The 19,829-nt window shown below is 39.7% G+C and overlaps 1 protein-coding gene across 4 annotated transcripts in view; it reads right to left on the bottom strand.

The window, feature by feature from the left end:
• The window catches only part of GPSM2 (G protein signaling modulator 2), a 35,885-nt gene that overhangs the window by 2,913 nt on the left and 13,143 nt on the right, over window positions 1-19,829 (bottom strand). The window contains exons 2-13 of one of the 4 annotated variants that reach the window (XM_027671930.1): window positions 14,933-15,020; window positions 14,716-14,835; window positions 8,609-8,830; window positions 7,556-7,691; window positions 6,936-7,078; window positions 6,315-6,438; window positions 5,937-6,052; window positions 4,752-4,907; window positions 3,828-3,936; window positions 3,285-3,414; window positions 2,621-2,691; window positions 88-644 (exon numbers count right to left, since the gene is read on the bottom strand). In XM_027671930.1, the coding sequence (XP_027527731.1) occupies window positions 108-644; window positions 2,621-2,691; window positions 3,285-3,414; window positions 3,828-3,936; window positions 4,752-4,907; window positions 5,937-6,052; window positions 6,315-6,438; window positions 6,936-7,078; window positions 7,556-7,691; window positions 8,609-8,830; window positions 14,716-14,777 (1,806 nt within the window). In that variant the 5' untranslated portion in view covers window positions 14,778-14,835; window positions 14,933-15,020 and the 3' untranslated portion in view covers window positions 88-107. Of the gene's footprint in view, window positions 1-87; window positions 645-2,620; window positions 2,692-3,284; window positions 3,415-3,827; window positions 3,937-4,751; window positions 4,908-5,936; window positions 6,053-6,314; window positions 6,439-6,935; window positions 7,079-7,555; window positions 7,692-8,608; window positions 8,831-14,715; window positions 15,021-19,829 lie in introns of those variants that run through there. The other 3 variants (XM_027671932.1, XM_027671929.1, XM_027671931.1) reach the window with 3 other exon arrangements.

Genomic DNA, 19,829 nt, shown 5'->3' on the forward strand with positions numbered 1-19,829 from the left:
AACGCAAATGCCCATGAGAGAAGAAAAGCAACAAGAACAGCAATGAACAGTTTCCATTGTCTCCTCAGGTTTATGATCAAATGCCTTTTATTTTTAACTGAGTTCTGTCAAGAGTGCAATAATCTAAAATGTCCAAAATATCTCCCACTGCCTGAGTCAGAAAAACTAGATTTTGTTAAGTTTAGAGCAGCAGTGTCTAGAAGAGACTTAGAAATAAAATACATGGGTAAGCTGAGCTCTAACTTTAGAAAATCCATGAGGAATACAATGGTTTCAGTGTTAGGAAAAGCTTGAAGCTGGCACCACCCATGAGACAGCTGTAGAATGGAAGATTCTGCATGTTTTACAGAGCCACAGTGTTTAAATGAAGTTAAAGTGAAATGGACAGTTGCAGGAATGTGTTTTCCATAATTCTGATCAGACAAAGATGAGTGAAGGTGATGATCTCCACAGCTCACCAGACCTACCCTCTGGGAGTTGGGAAGTCGATGATCAATAGAATTACTGGCATCCTGCAAAACTTTGGAAGTGGTGCTGGTTTTGTACTTTTTGCCTTTTAGTCGATTTACAAAATGCAGTTTTGCTGAAGGTTTGGCAACCAGTGGTTTCTGTTTAGCAAGAATCTCACTGTTCCAGTTCTGAACCTAAGAAAACAAGAGTCATGAAATTAAGCCTTGAGATTTTAATTACCTCTTACTTGCTGCTCCTTCTCCTTCCCAAAATGAAGCAGCTTTATTCTGTTCATCCAACCACAAGGATGTTAAAACTTTGGGTTTGGTTCTGTTACTTGACCTGGGATTAGTGAGCTGCTGTTGGCTGGAGCAGGTTAGTGCTGTTACTGATTAGTCTGAGAACTGAACTGTTATGTGACACCTGATGGATTAAAATGTGATCATATAGTGTATTTAATTAAACACACTGAAGTTGTCCTTGCTGACTGCAGTGCAGGAAAAGCAGTTATAATGTAAATGCTGAACTGCAGACACAGCTGGTATTTCCCACCTGACATTCTTAAAACTGGAAAGAAAAAAATTAAAAGCCCCCATATTACGAAGTGTTTTAGAGCAAAAAAAGCCCTTATACCAACCCAGATACTCAACAGGCCTTCCCTGAAGTCCTTCATATACACAAACTTCTCAGTAAAGATTGAAAAGGGAGAATAATGCCAGCACAAGAGCAAACAGGAATGACCATCTTGTTTCACTAAAGATCAGAATGGATACCTTTGTCAACCTGTCAGATTTTCCCTAAAATATCTTCTAAAATAAATAGAATTATCCACAAAATAGCTTTATCCACAACTGACAGACTCTTATAAATGAGTAAAAACAAAACAAAACCTTTTCTTTCCTGATTCAACATCACAAAGCATGAACACAGTCACAAATCTTCCAGCAACAGTGCCTACCCCAATGGATTGCCTTTTCAAGGCTTCCTGAGCACCAGCACACAGACTGCGACTCCAAGAAGATGGCATCCTGTCCACTGAAACCCTCATGCTCCTGTCATGCATTGCTGGAGATATCAAAGACTGCCATGGAATGAATTTTCAGAATGTATTCAATAAGTACCTTGAAAAAAGTCCTTTAAAGTGCTAAACTGCAATAGTAGATTAAAGCCAAAAATCTACAGGAAACAGTATATTTAGGGCACAGACTGTCAGAGGATACACATTTTAAAAGTGATCCCAGATAAACAGATTCAGAAAGTAAGAAAACACAGCTGATGGTGGCCAAAAGCTTAGAGGTTCCCTGCAGAGGCCTCACCCCGGACTAAACAGTCTTTCTAAATTGGTACTCAAAGCAGCTCGTGGGCATCAGCGCTGACTGCAGCTGTACCCACTGTCCACGTGCTTTGAGATTTTATTGCCTGTTTGATCAACATGATGACAGGCTTTGCCTCACTTGAAGAGAGGGGAATTAGATATCCCAGTGTGGAGGGAAAAATATCAATTTTAGTGTGCCACTGGAGTCATTCATGTAGAACTGCCAGCCCACTACTGACAGGCAGATAGAACTGAAGGAAAATTGTGAGAGAGTGACACAAGGATTTTAATCAGGAAGTCCTGTCTCCAAGAGATTTCTCTGAGCCTGGGGGGAAGTTGCTTTGCCTATCAGTGACTCAGGTGCAGCATTTCTGCAATAGTACCCTTACTCAAGATGGATATTGAAGCTCCTGATGGCTTGCAAGTTGGTTGAAATCTCGAAAGGAAAAAACCCATATATTTTAAGTGCCTACAAAATGACTGTAGCCAAAGAAAAAATGTTCAGAACAGCTGAACTAAAGCTTAGAAATTTTACTCTGAATCACTTTCACGCTGCAACCTCAAACCATCTCTATAAAGATATGAAAAGGAATTCCTTTGATGCACCTACAGGACCTCATTCTTTCTTATTTGTGCAGTGAATAAAGCAAGCTTCCCACAAGCCATTAGAGCCATTATGTGTGTCACACGCTCCACACCCACACAACAAAACTATTATTTGTTAGTATGGTTAGACCTGCTGTTATGTAACTCCTAAGATCAACTAAATTGAAAGGGGAGGCACGTGGCACATCAGCAAACCCTTAGAAATGTTTCACTGCAATCTCAGCAACAGAACAGAAGCAAAGTGCCAACCTTTTCTGGGGTTAATTTCATAAGTTCCATGTTCTCCATGCTGTGACGGCGTCCTGCTCTCGGTCTGGTACCTTCAAGAGAGAATCAAGTTCATCTTTTTATCATCAAAATTTATGGTGATTTATCATCAAAGCTGTGGCTGTACTCATCTAAGGTCCAAGGCACAGCAATTCTGACTTCCAAACCAGTGCAGGTAAGTATATCAGCAGAGAATAACTAACCACGAGTAAATGCAGCTTACAAAACCCACCCAAATCTAAGCTACCTACATTGCTTTCACAGGACATGAGAGAAGGACCATGGACCTTTGAACAGAGGAACAGCGAATGGACTGGGTTCTGCTCTAACCCTTGTTGCTAAGATGGCAGGAAGAGAAAAGACAGGATTTGACAGCAAATAGATACATCTCCCACATCAAAAAAAGGGAGGGGAAGACACAGACACAATTAGAAACACCATCTGAAGAAAGTAAGCAGTAACCAGTGATTCACAATGTAAATCCTCCAGAAAAGGAGGTGCTGAAGGGGTCCAATACTGCAAAAACAACTGTCTTTTGCTGGTGGGGGAGAAAGCCAAGCAAAGCTGCACACCAATGTGGTCAGTAAAGAACACAACACTCTTTCTGAATTCTTTGTTCAAAAGTATTGCAGAAAGAGGCACATACCATTGAAACTGTTTTCTACCACATGGCTTTCTGACATCATGGAGTTGTTTGTACTGTAGCTTAATCCAAGAACCATTTGAAGATCTGAGAGATTAAGTCTGGCAGTGAGTTCTCCACTTCTGTCTCCTACCTTCAAGCAAATAAAATAAGCAGTTATATTACCTTAAAAAATAGACACATGAAAGTGTAAAGCAACCCTTGTCTCCTAGATTTCTGACAGAAAAAGGCTGAAAAGGTTTTCCTGGTTGAATACTGAGAGAGCTATCTTTTTTAATGAAGTACCTAACAACTAACAGGTACATAAAGCCTAAAATAACCTCTAATAGGCTACTCAACTTGGATTCCATGATGACATTATGAAAGGTGACACTAGAACTAAGCAAGCTGCAGTGAGATGGGGCTAAAATGATGTGGAATTAACTATCTCTGCCTTCAAAATGCATTCCATTACTCAAAATCAAATGCATGGATACACCTCCATAAAACCACTGTATAAGTGAGAGCAAAAGCCAACAGTCAACAGTGGGAGTATGCAAATCATACCTCTCTTGAAATCTCCAGGTGCCTTTCTGCAAAGTGGATAGCTTGGTCATGGTTTCCCAGAGCAGTATATGCGTTCCCTAAACTCCAGCACGCTCTTCCTTCACCAATTCTGAAAAGCACACACACATTTTCAGTTACACCTTTACCCGCTGAACACCAGGGGTCAGGTTTGCACAGCACTGCCACAGTAAGATCGCTGTGCCAAGCAAAAAGGGAGGCTGTCAGAGACCATTCCAACACCAACACATTAGGTATTGTATTTAAAGAAGTGTGATCTGGGTATTACCATAAATATGAACAAATCTAATCACAATTTTAAGCACACAGCAAACAAGTCACTCAGTTTTGCAAGCATAGAACATTGTATAACCTACTTTGCTTGTCCTCAGATTGCATGCCTTATTATTCTTCCTATATTCTGCTTATTGAGAATATGTACATTGTAAAATATGTACATTTAAATAATATAAAAACTTTTAGTTGTACCCAACATTATTAAAAAGGCCTTAGAAATCATGACTGTAATATAAACATTACTTGCAACTGTGTTATTTTCCTTTCCCCACCCCCTCCCATATTATTAATTTGTGGAGAAGTTGGAGACAGATTTTTATGAAAGTATGCAAAATTATTATAATAGTGTCATGAAAGAGAGATCTGCTTTTTCTTTCCTTAATTTAGAGAGACAGTGCTGACAGGAGAGGATGTAGAGACAGTCACTCATCAATTCGTCTTTCATCTCAGACTCATTAACTGCGATACCTTCATGAGGAACTTTGGTTTTCCATATGAAAACCAGAGCCCAGCATTGTAGGAAATTCACATTAATTCAGCTGTCACATACAGAACAATGACAGCAGAGCTGGAGGTAGCAGGATTTGCTGTAAGTGTCACACATACATGAAACAGTGTCTTAGGGCTTACTTATCATTTAATTCCTGAGCAATCACAAGGTGTTTCAGGTGATAATCGATGGCTTTCTCGTAGTCCTGGAGCAGAGTGTACGTGTTCCCGAGGCTGTAGCAGGCCTGTGCTTCCACGGCTCTGTCCTTCAGCTGCCGAGCCAGCTGCAGTGTCCTCCTGGAAGAAAGGGTTAGTCACCTCAAAAATCACTGCAAGGAAAAGCTTTCAAAAGTATCCCTGCACAACTAAAAATCAGTTATACAACTTAAACAAATTAGGAAACCTGGCTGGTAAATTACTGGCTAATAAATTACTTACTATATTGTAAACTCTTACACTCTTAGACTTGTAAACTCTTCCATTGCCCTTCTCAAAGTATTTCCATCTACTTCATTTGAGGGCAGGTTGATCCCTCAAACAGCGTCTTTTAATCTTAATTTATTGCTTCATTAATAATTTGTAGGAGTTTCCCTGACAGTATGCAAATGGACACAGTTTAGTACCAGTGTTACAATAACGACTTGCCCATCAGCAGGAGCAGGGCAGGCCTATACTCACCAAGCCAGCCTGGCCCTGCTGGGCAAGAAGAATTCAAGTGCTAAGAGGAATCTGCTCAGTACTGAGGCTTTTTTCCCTTTCAAAAACAACAGGTAAGCTCTGAGATCCAAGTGAGATGCTAATAACACTTGGACTGTATCTTTGCCAAGCTTTTACTTTCCCAAGTACAGCAGCAACTCTTTAGTGGTGCAGAGGTCAAGAAAAAAGCCTGGATTAAAAATACAGACTCAAAATGTAAATTTGCGTTGCCATGCACCACCTTCCTCAGCTACTGAGCACACCCAAGGCAGCCACCCAACTCAGGGTAGGAAAGTTACTCAAATCCTTCCAGAACTTGCTAAGAGCCAAGACAGTAATGCCTGGTTCTAGAATAAATGCCTAGGAACAGAAAGATGTCTGTCTACAGTGCTGAGATGAATCTATTTAGAGTAACCAAAGAGTTAAAAACCAAAAAAAAAATACTAATCCCTCCCTTAAAAGAATCAGAATAGTTAAACAGCTAGGAAAAAATATTTTTGCCAAACAAACAAGTTTTTTTCCTAAGTATATGTTCAAGAGATGAGTATTCTACAGTGAGCTACAGTACCAGGCACAACAGAAGTAAAGTGTACAAGAGGTATAAATTGTATTTAGAAGAAATGAACTAACTTGTAGTACTCTGAAGCGGTTTCAAATTCACCCAGGAATATGTAGGCGTTTCCAAGGTTGCTGTACGCTCTTCTTTCCGCTGATCTATCACCAAATTCTTTTGCAATTAGGAGACGCTTAAAAACGTGAAATAATTGCATTATTTATTCCATTTTATACTTTGTAACATACATTTGCATACAGAAATGCACATGAAAAAATGCATTCTTTAGGTCAGCAATGCTTGATAAGAACAGCCAAACTTGAACTTCGGCCATTAAGATTTAAAACCCGCATTAAAAAGCTTGCAGCAAGATCCAACACAATGCATGTACTAAAGGCTAGGAGCAACCAGTGACATTTTGCTAGAACAGAAATCCTTATTAGCACAAGTTGTACCTGTTCATGGGCTAAAACTGCACTCCTGAAGTTGCCCAGAAGATAGTGTGTGTTTCCCAGATTTCCAAAGGCACGTCCTTGTGCTGCTCTGTCACCCAGCTCTGTTACTATAGTCAGATTTTCCCTGTTTTGGGGGAAAATGAGGAGAAGAATAGTGACTTTTAAGAGGTTTTTTTTCCCTCACGTTCATTTAAATAATAATTTAAAAAATCTTTATATAAAGGAAAAGCTGGAGATATTCTATTTTGGCCTATTTCAATGGCCTTTATGCAGCCATAGATCTGAGTAGGAAACATTTCCTGTGAAGCACTGAACTCCACTGCATTCTTACTCAAACCAGTGTGCTCACCTCTAGTTACATATACAAGTATAACAAGGTCCTGTCAACTCAGCCTGGCCTGAAGAGCACTACTGGTTTCTAACCTAAGGGAAGGACTTGTGAGGTGCACTAAAAATGAGGGCATAACAAAAACCAGTGCACTCTGCCATTGAAAACAACAAATTCACAGGTACCTCAGTTCTGCATAGAAGTGTTCCACAGTTTAGCTCATGACGCTACAAATCTCCCATATTCTAATGAACTACATGATCATATCCTCCCAATCCCCAACATTTACTTACTCATAATAATTTGCAGCTTTTTGTAAAGCATTTTTCACATCATCTGGAAGGTCCCCTGGATCGTGAGTCCCCGCACTAGCTACATTTTTCCCCTTAGAGTGATACACATTTCCGAGATTATACAGTGCTCTTGCTTCTCCAACCTAAACCAAAAGTAAAACAAGGAATTAAAATTTCATGACTCAAAGTCTTTTGTCACAACAACTATTTGTACAATCCACGGATAGGAAAAAAGTTTGTTAACTACTCATCAAGACACACTCTGCCCATTCTGAACATGCTCTTACCATCCACCCAGTCATACCCCTCAATCCAATTGTTTTGCATACTACTTCCTTTTGAGGTGCAAGAGACAGAATAATTCCTGAGGTCACTCACCATTAAAAATTAAATTAAGAACAAACAAACTCACCAGAACATAGGAAAATATTTAACCTGGATCTGTAGCTTTCCAGGTGCAAACAATTATATTACAACTAATAGAGTCTTACTGTCTAGAAGAAATAATTGAATATTCAGTATTTATTTCCCTCTGAAAGGTGGCACACTCCTTAGCAGTACAACAGGAGTCAGGAAATGCGTGTTAGCAGTTTACTTCCAGATTCCCACACGATTCTTACCTTATCATTAAGCTCTCTGGAAATATCCAGATGTCTTTGACAGCAAACGATAGCTTCTTCAAAATTCCCAAGTACCTTTAAGGTGTTGCCCAGATTCCCACTAGCTTTAGCTTCTCCCAGTAGATCTCCAATTGTCCTAAAATTGCAGAAATTAAGTACCCAGGAAATAGTGTACAATTTGAAACCAAGCAGATGATCGATGTATGGCAATTACATGAATTTATGATCATCTGCTTAACATTTTTTAAAAGTTCATGTCTTTTATGAAGAGAATAGAGAGAAAATTCTTAATGATGATGTTGAAAGACAGTCCCAGTATTAGAAATAGAGATTTAACTGTGTCTGCATTTTACTTGACTGTCATAGTCTCCTATTACTTCCAAGACACACCAGTCTCCCAGAAAGCTCAGAGGCACCAGGACACTGCTAGATGCTAAATGAGACTAAGGCAAGAGACTGCCACTGAACCACTGACTTGTACCTGGGGGATAACACAACAAATTCCCACAAGGTCACAGCACTTGAGCAGGCTAAGGCAGGGGGAAGAATAGATTTATGCCTAAATTGAGGTTAAGTACAGTAGGTGCCTGTGTCTTTTAATGGATCTATATCAAATCAGTAAAACTCAGATGCATAAATAGCATATGAAATGCACAGGGTTTTAAATTTCACAATATTACACTATGAGTTTCACACAGATAAACATGAGTAAGTTCTGTGTAGCAAACAAGAGAGCAGTTTAACATTCTGGAGAACCAGAAAGCCTGAGTTTTAGAAACAGGAAAGGGTAAAGAAAGGGTGGATTTAAAGAAGCCACTTAATTATCCACAACCCTGGTGAGGCCTCAGTCCTAGGATTATGGTGCTAGACCAAGAATTAGCTGCCAGGTTAGAGGCCAACCAAGTGACCTGCCAGACCCCCAGCCCTCTGCCACCACCACGTTCACTCTTAGCCAGTATTAATAGTAGGGTTTGGCAGGAAAAGGAGCAGTCAGCTGCTCATCTCTACGGGAATGGGATGACATGGAGAACATGGTTAAAGACACAAGATTACCTTGCAAGAGTTAAATCATGGTGGTGGTATTCCAAGGCCTTTGCATATTCATGCAGGTAGAAATAGGCATTGCCCAGCTGGCTGTAAATAGCACTCAGGGTTCGTAAATCTTCAGTCCCAACCTGGACAGCGGCTTCAAAGAACGACACACCAGCCCGGCAATCTCCTGCCTTGCACAGGCGCTCACCTTCCAGAGCCAGCTCCAGGCAGGAAGCCTCCATCCTGCACAATGGAAACAAGCAAACAGTCACTCCAAATGCAGTACTTTGTCCATCACCTGAGTTCTGAAGAGGGTCTTTTACTCACTTCTATTTGTTTGGGAAAGGGAGTCAGCACCACAGTACAACCCATGAGCTCTGCATTATAATAGTACAGAAACTTGGGCTGAAACGGGAGTTGCAACTCCAATGGTGATGAGCAAACTTAACATTACAACAAACAGCTTCAACTTGTTTTCTTTCTTTTTCAGTCTCAGGGAGGAAACCACTGCTTTGTCCATATATAGCACCAGTAGGATTAAAAAATGCAGTTTTCACCATCTAGACAAACATAAGCACTTTAATTTTTAGTGCTTATGTTTGTAACTATTTTATGATAGTTACCTGCAAAATGTTTTTAAAAAAAAATTAAATTAGAATATTCTGTGTGTCAAAAACAATGGCTAATTTTCCCCAAATTGTTTCCTATGTAATTCAATATTCCTTGGCACTTCATTTCATATATTGGCACTGCTATGAAAATTCTCAGTCTAAGAAAAAATATCTAGATTCAATTAATGGCAAAATGTATGTCAATTCAAGTTACTTCAGTGATACACCACCATTCCAGAACGCACTGGAATACTGTTTATTCTTATCAACAAATAATTGTGTGGTTATACAGGTACAAAACATTGCAGTCATGGATGAATTTGCAGAAGATTACATTTTGAACAATGAATGAAGAAGCTGATAGAGAACTACAGTGACAAAAACCATTCACGTGCACTTTTGTCACTGTGAATTCAGGTGTACAAAATGTAACATGTCAGAAGTGTTAACGATTATATACAAACATTTCGTACTTTCCAGTTGTGGGAGCAAGGGAGGTAGGGGAGAGGAGGAGAAGGAAGACAACAATTTCAGGTCTCAATCTTGAAGCAAGATGGTTCTCTAGCTTTTGCAAGATACATGCATTTTAAAAAGCTTGCAAAAACATCATCATGCTATTTTTTAAAAGATTTTTTTACAAAAAAACCTCGGTAAGAGACATTCTGTAATTGTTTAAAAAGCGTGTCCTAATATTGCCAAAAAGTGGACAATTAAATGCTGGCTTTTCCAGTTGTTATTTTAATGGCAACACCAGGCGACAGCTATTTTGACAAGACATAGTGATGAAGTATTTAATGTACCTGAAATATTTACATTTCCTTATTTCCCTAAACTGGAAGAAAATACATCATACAGAATTCTTTTCAGATTTGAGTAAGAAGAATATATATTTGAAAAATCCAAAGACTTCCAAGAGAACTACAAGAATTTGGATCATAAGTACAATAAGCTACCAACACAAACAGTACCATACCTGCTGGTCTTCGACATTCCACAACTTAGGCACAACGAGATGACAGACATAATTAGCTTTTGCAATGAAAAGCACTGTGTGCTTGGTAGTTGGTAAAGATGCCAACAGCAAAAGGTAGAGCGGGCATGAAGTTCTTCCCAGGCCCAACTTCTCAGGTTGGATATCCATAACACATGCAGTATTTTAGGTTTGGAAACTCTTCTCAGAGAAGTTAAAGCATTCCTACAACACACCACCTGGTTTTCACTACACCGTGCATGTGTTGAAGGTAAGACAGAAAAAGGCAGAAATGATTAAGTGCAGTTAAGTACCAGGCAGGAATGATTACACCATCAGCAACTGAAGGTTTAGGACTTAAAACACATCATTGGGTAATCTTAATCCTATCCACAGAGGTTCTCTCCGGGCACCTCATGTTAACTGACATGTCCAATTAGAGTGATGGCTAGAAAATATGGTGCTTCTCAGTGCAAAGATTTAGACCATTACACAGTCACACTCAGTCCTTTAGATTTTTAGCTTGAATGGCTAAAAAGGGCAGAACTTTCAGCAAAATGTGTGTGTGACATAATAGTCAAAATGCTACACTGGACTCCACTTCTGTAAGTGAATTTATGCCATTAAAAAAAAAATCATGTTTTGACTTGCAACTGTGATGCATCAGCCACATGTTCAATGGAGAAAAGGCAAAGTTAAAAAAGGTACAAGGCCAACATCAGAGAGTGCTGTGCTCCAGGAACTCCCCTGACAGACTGCATTCATCTCATTTCACACACCCCAAAGACTCCAAATGCCAAGGCAGCACTACCATTTTCTCAGGGAACTTGAAACATAATCGTTTGACTTTGCAACCCTAGACTCAATATAGCTTGTGAAAATGAAAGATCTGGGTCCTTTCATACACAACACAAATAACCACGAAGCAAAAGGCTTATACCCAGACTGATGAAAATCAGCTGTTATTACAGAGTGTTTCAATTCAACCTGAATTACAGGAAGTAAATGAAAATGGGAACTAGTAATTGTGTGAGTAAAAAAGGAACTCAAAATTTAACATTACTCTTGAGCCCAACTCTAGAAAGGTTGTGTTAACAGGTTGCTAGAATCTATACAGCCAATTAAACTTTAATTCCATTTGGATCCATTCTTAGTGACCTACCATTTCATTGCCTGCACCCAATATTAATATTTTATTCTTGTTATGTAAGAGCTATGATATCATTCAGTTATTTTAAAAGTTTGCTAGGCTTATCCATCAAGTACAAAACTGGACTCAGAAGGGGTTTGGTTTTGGTTTGGATTTTCTTTTTTCTTGCCCTCCTCTACTTAAAAGGACTTATGCAAATGAACACTTTTTTTGTTTTGCTGGGGTTTTTTTAAGATTTACGTAGGTGTTCTCCACCTGTCACTACTAATGGTTAAACAGCATGTTGGCAGACCAGACAGGGCTAGGCTATCAATGTTTTAAGAAGTCATTAAATAGTTAAAAGGAGAATATGACATTACTTTCTCTGCTCCCAGGGCTGAATTGAATTATTTACTCAACACCCAATGGCCAAACAAAAGATACATTGAATCCCCAGAGAGGAGAAGAGAACAAGGCCCATTCATCTTGGTACTTCTAATGAAATCCTGTTCCTGCTGAACAGGATAACCTTCCCCTAGATATTACTGTGGAACTGCTCACACAGGGCTTCATTTTGTTATTCTGTTTATAGCTGCCTGGACCTGTTCTCTGAAAGGCTGGCATCTTCTCAATAATTTCTCATTTGTAAAACTACCTCATCCTTATCTGTCCCTTCTAAGCTTTTCCTCTTGCCTGGCTCCCTTTTTTTTTTTCTTTTTTTTCCCCCTTTGTTCTTCTCTGACCTCCTTCACATTCTCATTTAAACCTTTACACTTATAAGAATATAAACCCTAAACATATTGCCTCCCCCCTACCCTCCCTGGTTTTTTCTCCCATTTTGGAGTCTCCCTCCCTTCAGCTGTTCCCATCTTACAATAAAACCAAAAAACTGGTAAGAAGTAAGGCAATAGAAGAAGGCACTAAGACTCATTGATTACTACAATCTCTAAAGACAATTTAGTTTTAGTCAGTTCAATTCCCAGCAAGAGGATTTTTTGCTCGAGGGGGAACAAAGTTGACATCAATTTGCCAAGAAACACATGACATACCTGGACATAAACCAAACCCCCTATTATATCTCTTTAGTTGAGGTGCACAGCATTACTAACCCCACAGCATCCTGTAATAAAGCTCACGCACCATTCCTGACTCCTGCACTTACTCTTGGCTCCCACATGGAATGCAGGAGCCTCCACACTGACCACTCCAACAGCTTCATCCCCTCCGAACACCGGTTCCCTCCAACTACGCTGGGTGGCAAAGTCAGAAACAAACAATACACACACCAAGAAACACACACCTGGATTTGGGGTTCTTTTGCTCCAATCAAGATAAAAGCAGTGCCAAGTTTTTGGTGTGTAAATTTAATAGGCCAAGCCAAGCAAGTCCTACAAATATTCACCCTATAGATAATTTATTAGCCCTATTTAGTAGCATTAGCATTTTATTTTCAGTCACTAAACAATAAAAGAATAAAAAATAGTGTCCTTCCACCAGCATAAGCATTTTTATAGCTGCTAAAGTGATACTGGTCAAGTACTGTGGGGAGAAAGAAACAGCTTGGACAGTCAGAAACAGACCCACAGTAAAGCCTTTCCTTAGGAGTGGGCCACCAGCTTCTTTTAAAATCAGTTGTAATAGATTGCCAAAAAGGAGAGACCAGTCAGAGCCAAATGAGCCTGGGAACATACCTGTGATTAAAAAATTTTTAAAACTGGTAACACCCCTACCCCCCTGTAATTTATGACCTACTATTTCCTGCATTAAATTTTAAACTACAACCTAATAAATATTTCCAAATTAAATTTTCATTTAAATATTAAAAAATTAAAAATTAATTACGATGATTGAATTAAATCATCATAAAGTTCCAGTTCGATATACAGAATTAATTTGCAGTTTCTCTAAATTTTAGAAAAGTTTAATATTTTTTAAAATTAAAAGTATTATGGCATGACTTTTTTTAAATGTCAATCAGATTACAGTTCTTAGAGAAAGGCTTAGTAAGGCCATTAATATTTTATTGATAACATTTTTAACTGGTACCATTCAAGCCTGTACTGAAATACAGCATAAAGCAGTCAGACATTTTGCCCTGAATGTGCTTGCCAATTTTTTCGAAGTTATTTTGGACTTGTCAATTTAAACCAGACAATTGGGCATAATGCTTTTTTTATCCATTTACTTCTATAATAGTACCCTGAACAGGTCCTGCTTTTATTAAAAAGTGAGCAAGGATCTTCTGTGGTTATCTGGGGAGGACCAAGGGCATCAGCAACAGCATGGGGACACGTTAGAGGAAAGCTGGGAGGGAGGAACGTTAAAGAAACACGTAGCACAGAAGAACCATCACGCTCACACACTTTGGGATTCCTGCTGTCTAAGCCACACTATAAAGATTTTAGCAAAATAAAGAGAGAGAGCTGACAGTAAATTACAGTTTATTCCTAATTTTTCTCCTTACTGATCATGAAAAAGCTCCTCATGCTGACTCCATTGCTAACCAGAACACTGTACTTCTAAGAAATGGAAGACAAGACCAACCTAACAGCAATGTAACATTGTCAGAATATTTTCAGAATTAAATCTAAGCATGTGCTGTCTTACAAATACAGGTAGAGCCTCACTGCTGTTAGTCAGCTACAAAAAAGCCTCTAAAGCAAGAATGATCAGGTTGGGAGTTGAATCATGCTTTTTATTTCTTTTTAAAACAACCATTCCGGTGTTCCAGTGTCCCTTCCTGTTGAATGAGCTGCAAGATTTACCCTCCCAAACCCATGCACTACACAATGCTTCTGTTGTTCAGGGTCATTAGAGTGAGTCTGCAATGCCGACACGTTGCCCCACGTCTGTAAAGGGGATTCAGAAGAAAAATGATAAAAGCTCTCAGAAGGAAACTCACATCTCCTCTTCACTTGCAATAACTACTTTTTAGTCCAAGGTTTCAAAGCAGTTTCCATCTATCGATCAAATCTCTTCATTTTAAGCAAGGAAAACACCACTCTAGGTGACAGTGCGCCTAAAAATTCATTGTTTAAAGAAGTAATGATGGGATAAGTACAGAGAACTGCAGCAGACAAAACATAACAATTTGCATAGGCAGTCCACAGCCAGAAGAAGAGGGAGCAGGTACTACCCTGCAGGGATCATACTTCATATCATTCTACCCAAAATACAAAGAAATACAGACAATTATGTACTATTTGCTACCATGCACAGTTCCAATACTATACAATCACACAACTATATTAATATAATCTCCTATATAGCAAATGTAAATTTTCATTGCTCAAAAATCAAGAAAAAAGTGGTTCAGTTCCAATAACTAACAGAGATATCAAACTATTTGTTGCAATTTGTTTAGTTTTCTATTATTAAGAGCACTTATTCATCCCCAGTGAAATGAGCAGAGTCTTACCTGTATCGCACGTGGAAGGAGCGATCCTCGCGCATGCTTATCCAAGCATTACTGTCCTCCATGGAGCTGCATTATCAGCAGGGAAACTAACACCGTCCTCTAGTAGGGTAAGTACTTCACTACAGAGAATTGTTGTCAGAACACCATTCCATCAGTATATTAAGAAGTTGGACTAAAGATATCCTAAGCTTCTGTAGAAAAACTCTTCTTTATTGTGAAGGTTAGGAGGTCACTGTCAGACACATCTCACACCTTCAGAAATGTTCATGTTCTTTCATCTGTGGCCCTTTAGCTCCGTTCAGTTTCTGCAGAGGGAACACAAGATGCTTGGCTTGAAGTCTCATAGTCAGTTAATAACTCATAACCATTTGCAGCTGATGTAAAAGCATAACACTGCTCCTACCAAGCAGGAAACGTCAATCAAGAACTGAAAGGCAGAGCCAAAGCCTTCTACATACATACGGCAATTCCTGTAGGCAAGGGAGAAGGCAAAGGAAGTTTAACAAAAACCAACTCTCTCTCCTCTTGGAAACTTTGAATAATTTACCCTTGTTAGTATTCTTTGGCCTCATGAAGTTCCAAGCAAAATGCTTAAAGGATGAAAGCTACAGAATGAAAGGCATACTATAGATCACAAACTCCTTTACACGGAAACAGTGCTGCTGAAACCCAGATAATCAGCTGAAGGCCCTCTGCAGTGAGAACCAGAAGGCAGAATCCCATCTGGAGATCATCCATGCTTGAGACTGTCCCACTTGGAATACTATGAGCACAGCAGCCAGCAAAGGTTTAAGATCTATTCTCTTTTCCCCTCCCTGCTCCCCAAAGAAAAGGGGGGAGGTATAGGGGCTTGGGAGGTGAGGGGTGTTGTGTTTACACTGGCTTGCCATTCCAAAATGCTGCAGCATTGTGATATGAGCTCCAAACTCTGCTTCAAAGGGATTGCAGCAGCCAACAGGTAGACATCAGACATGTTTAGGCTGGCTGGGAAAAGATTAACAGAAAAGAAACTCTGTATTCAAAAGTCTACCCACTTTTAAACATATTTTTAGTAGAGACAGTGACATATTTATTGCTCAGTACTAATGTTACCTTCCTTTGCAAGTAAATATATAGTTGTGTAACTCACAAATGCATATTTCATCAGGAGACTGCAGAGGTGTCAAAAGACAAGAACAGAGCTCAGATTCAGGGCCGTCAACAGAAGAAAATGCAACCCTCTATATTTAATTGTCAATGTAGGCCGTGCCTTTTCCTCTCATTAGTTTTATCAAGTACCAGCTTTACTTCCCATTCCCATCACGCTTCCCATCATACTCTACCTTCACAGCCGCCCTCAAACAGACTATCTACATTCTTCCACTTAAACAACTATTTTGCCCTTCCACGCTCATCACTAGAATTATTTGGCATCAACAAGTGGGTGTGGGTGTATTTTTGCAATTATGAAGCGTGACACCTGCAGTTTACCATACCATTGCAACCCACACACTGGGCAGCCCGTGTTACAGGTATTTACTCTCCGGAAGTTTGTCCGGGCCTCACATCAGATAACTCACACAGGCAGATGGCTGTAAGCCACCCAGTCTGCAGCAACCATCCATGAGCATTCCTGCTGCCAACTTGAAATAAAAAAACAGAATTATACTTAAAAGTACATCAGAACACCTGCATTAATTTAAATATCAGTTATTTTTAGCAGTACATTCCACATCAGCTGTTTACAGCTTCACTATATCTGAGCTACACTTCTGTCCTCATACTTAACCTCATCCTCTGACTGATGCCACCATCTCCCACCAGCTGGAAGCACTACCCCTGCTTCCTTGCCTCCTTACTGGCCATACAGCACATTCCTAGTCTTGGGAGGGTGATATGGACACACCCACACTGGCCAACACATTATCATCACATATCCAACAAAAATTACCGGGTCTGGTCTTCATAGCTCGCTTCTTCACCCATAAGTCATTAGGATGTCAATGACTCCTCCAGCCAGGCCAACGTGTAATCAGTAAGCAAACTTAAAGCATATTAATTAGAGTGATGAATTCAAAATTCAGGAGGTGGAAGTCAAACACTTCCACAGATGGCATCTCTCAGGTGTAAACTGGCCTTGGAAGAATTGTGCTACAGCAAACTAAGCCTTGCTCTTTCAACTGATGCACCTTAACTACTGAGAAACTGCTGAGAGCATCTGAGTAACCAGCCTCGCCTGAGCTGATGATCAACACGGGATTGACTCAGGGCACACAGAACTTCAGAAGAAAAGCCAAGTGAACTTACAGGCATCAGGAGAAGGTCTATGCTGTCAGCATAACTAACAGTGAAACAGGTTTTCTCCTAAACTTGCATTTTTAATTGAAATTTCATGTAGATTGGAAAAAATCACTTCAGAAGAAGTTACAGAAGAAATCAAGATACCTCCGTCTTTAAATCTGACCAGTACATTTTAAGTTCTTGACAGCAATAAAACATTAGTTGCAATTTCTTTCCCAAAAGCCTGTATGCAGGCTAATAGTCCTAGTTACTGCAACTTCCAGACAAGCATTTCACATTTTAAGGCATTTTCCATTTCAGCAACAATTTATTACATGCTATGAATTTTATCACTATGGCAGACAATCACTTTAATCAGTTTGCAGTTCTTAGTTACACTGAAGGTCTATGACAGATCCCTTCATTTTAACTTCTGGCAGAAAATTGTTTTTCCGCACAGGTGCAACTTCATCAGCAAGCAACAGAAAGCCAATACTGCTATTTATTAGCAGTCTACAGAACCAAGAATCACAATACAGTGGGAGAGGAAGATGATTTTTACCCCCTGCATCGCCTTAAAATGGTACATTTCTGCACCTTCATTTGCTCCTTCCCTCCACCCACACCTTCCTTTTTGGAGTTTGTCAGATGGTTAAAAGCATTGCTTTGCTTATCCTCAGTCACATGGCTGGCAGGCTGACAGATCCTGCCTGACTGGTCACTTGGGGGCTGAGCAGTTCCGTTCTTTCTGCCTTTCCCAAAAGGAGACGATCAAGTCCTGCTTTCTGTACCCATCTGCTACTTCTCACAAAGCTACGGGAAAGGAGCACCAGCCAAGTGAAGTCATCACTGACTGAGAGAATCAAAAGCTACAAGAGGAAAGTACAGAGGCAGATCAATTGCACAAATTGTATTTCCTCAGAAAAACTAGCAACAGAGATTTGTTGTTCCGTGATTAAGGCGAATTTCCCAAGGGTGAACTAAGTTTGAGTTTCCTTTTGGGAAGATGCTATAGCATGTGTGAGGAAAAGAAAAAAGAAGAAGGAAAAGAAGCTCGAACTGGATTATCTGACAACAAAACAGAGCTTTGTATGCCCTGTGGAGGAAGACACAGACTACACAACAACAAAAAACCCAACAGTTCCATTACTGAAATAGAGATTAGCTTGTCTCCAGACCTTCAAAATATGAAAGAGCATAGAACAAGAACACTCAGAAATAGAGCGTTCTCTATTTTAGTCTTCAATGCTGTTCAAGGATATTTTTAAAATTTACCTGAATAAATACGCCTAAAATAAGCCACCCAAAAAATCTTTAAAATTCCATATCAAGTATTTACATAGCAAACAGCATCATCATTAGCATTTCTGCAGTAATACATATTCCCCTGTGAATGAACTTTAAAGCAAATGTTTGCCATGCTGGGAAAAAAAATATTTTTTCCAAACCTTGAGCACAGTACAAGTGATTAGTCATGAGAGTGGACCATGCAGATACAGGGAACGTTGTACTAAGACCAGTGTGGTTATTCTGGGAAGCTTAATTTTAAACTCCTCTCTGCACCACTTCTGACAGCTGTTCAACAGTGGTTAGCTGACAGCACACAGAAACCACCTTCACTGAGGAGGTGAATTTGAGGTTTTATTCAGGGTCATGATGACATGGAGCAATACCTGCTCTGAAACACTGCCTTTGTCTCCCCATGGATTTATATGTGGAGCAGAAAACCCCAGAATAAACCAGGGAGCTTCTCTAAAAGGACTAGTTTAGCAGCATACAAGCCCCCTTCCAGCACACAATCCAAGTGTGGCTCCCATCACACATTAATGGGTTGCATCTGAAGGACAGAACAGGAAAGCTGAGGTTCATAAACAACTATCTCAGCGTCTCTCCCAGGTGTGAGTCTCATAAAGCACATGCTGCAGAGCCTGTATCACTACAGAGCATGGGAAAGACCCAGCCTAAACATCCTGTACCATCAGTCTCAACAGACAATCTGCAAATAAATTAATACCACTATCTAATGTTCTCGGTTCAGATGCTTCCTCCTCCACCCCAACTACATTACCATGTTGACTTTACAAATACGTGCACACATGAATCTAAGGCACGTTGCTGAATATTGCAGTCAGTGCTGAAATGGCTGGAAGGGGTGGGTATTGTACTGGCTATGGCACACAGGTGACAATCTTGAGATGATTAAATAAAAAACCAAACCAAAACACAACAACAATAGGCAGAAAGCATTTCTGAGATGAATTTTGCTCACAATGAAGTGATGCTCTCACCACATCCACAGCTGGAAATGAAAGCATGGATTTGAATTCAACACTAGAGGAACACAGCTCCGGAGCAAAGTCCAACATCTATTACCTAACTGCTAATATGGTCCTGCATTATGACAGACATGGTTAATAGCAGAGATATTTAATTTATCTCCCTATTTCTAGAAAGGTTTTTTTGGTTGTGGCAGAAAATACATATCCTCATTACAAGTATATTCAGAATACCCCCATAGTTCCAGGCCAACTCTATTAACTTCAGTAAATGCAAAGGTGCCCTGTTAGGCACAGTAAAGGTATAGTATAGGTTTGTAAACAGAGATATTTAAGACATCTGGCAATGATGCAGGACATCTCGTGAATTACAGTCTTAGAATGTACTGTAGACAAAAGCAAACAAACAGCTAACACACATAATTCCACTAAGAAGAGCAAAACAAAGAGGCAACAAATGCACATATGAGAATGGTATCAGTGCTCAGTGATGCAGAGATGGCCCTCACAGTGCCTCCATCACAGAGTATCTTTCCAGAACAGAACATCCTTTTTCTAAGAGAATTGGTAATTAGCTGG

Source organism: Neopelma chrysocephalum, unplaced genomic scaffold, assembly GCF_003984885.1.
Source record: "Neopelma chrysocephalum unplaced genomic scaffold, ASM398488v2 Primary Assembly neopelma1_97222, whole genome shotgun sequence".
Classification (NCBI taxonomy): domain Eukaryota; kingdom Metazoa; phylum Chordata; class Aves; order Passeriformes; family Pipridae; genus Neopelma; species Neopelma chrysocephalum.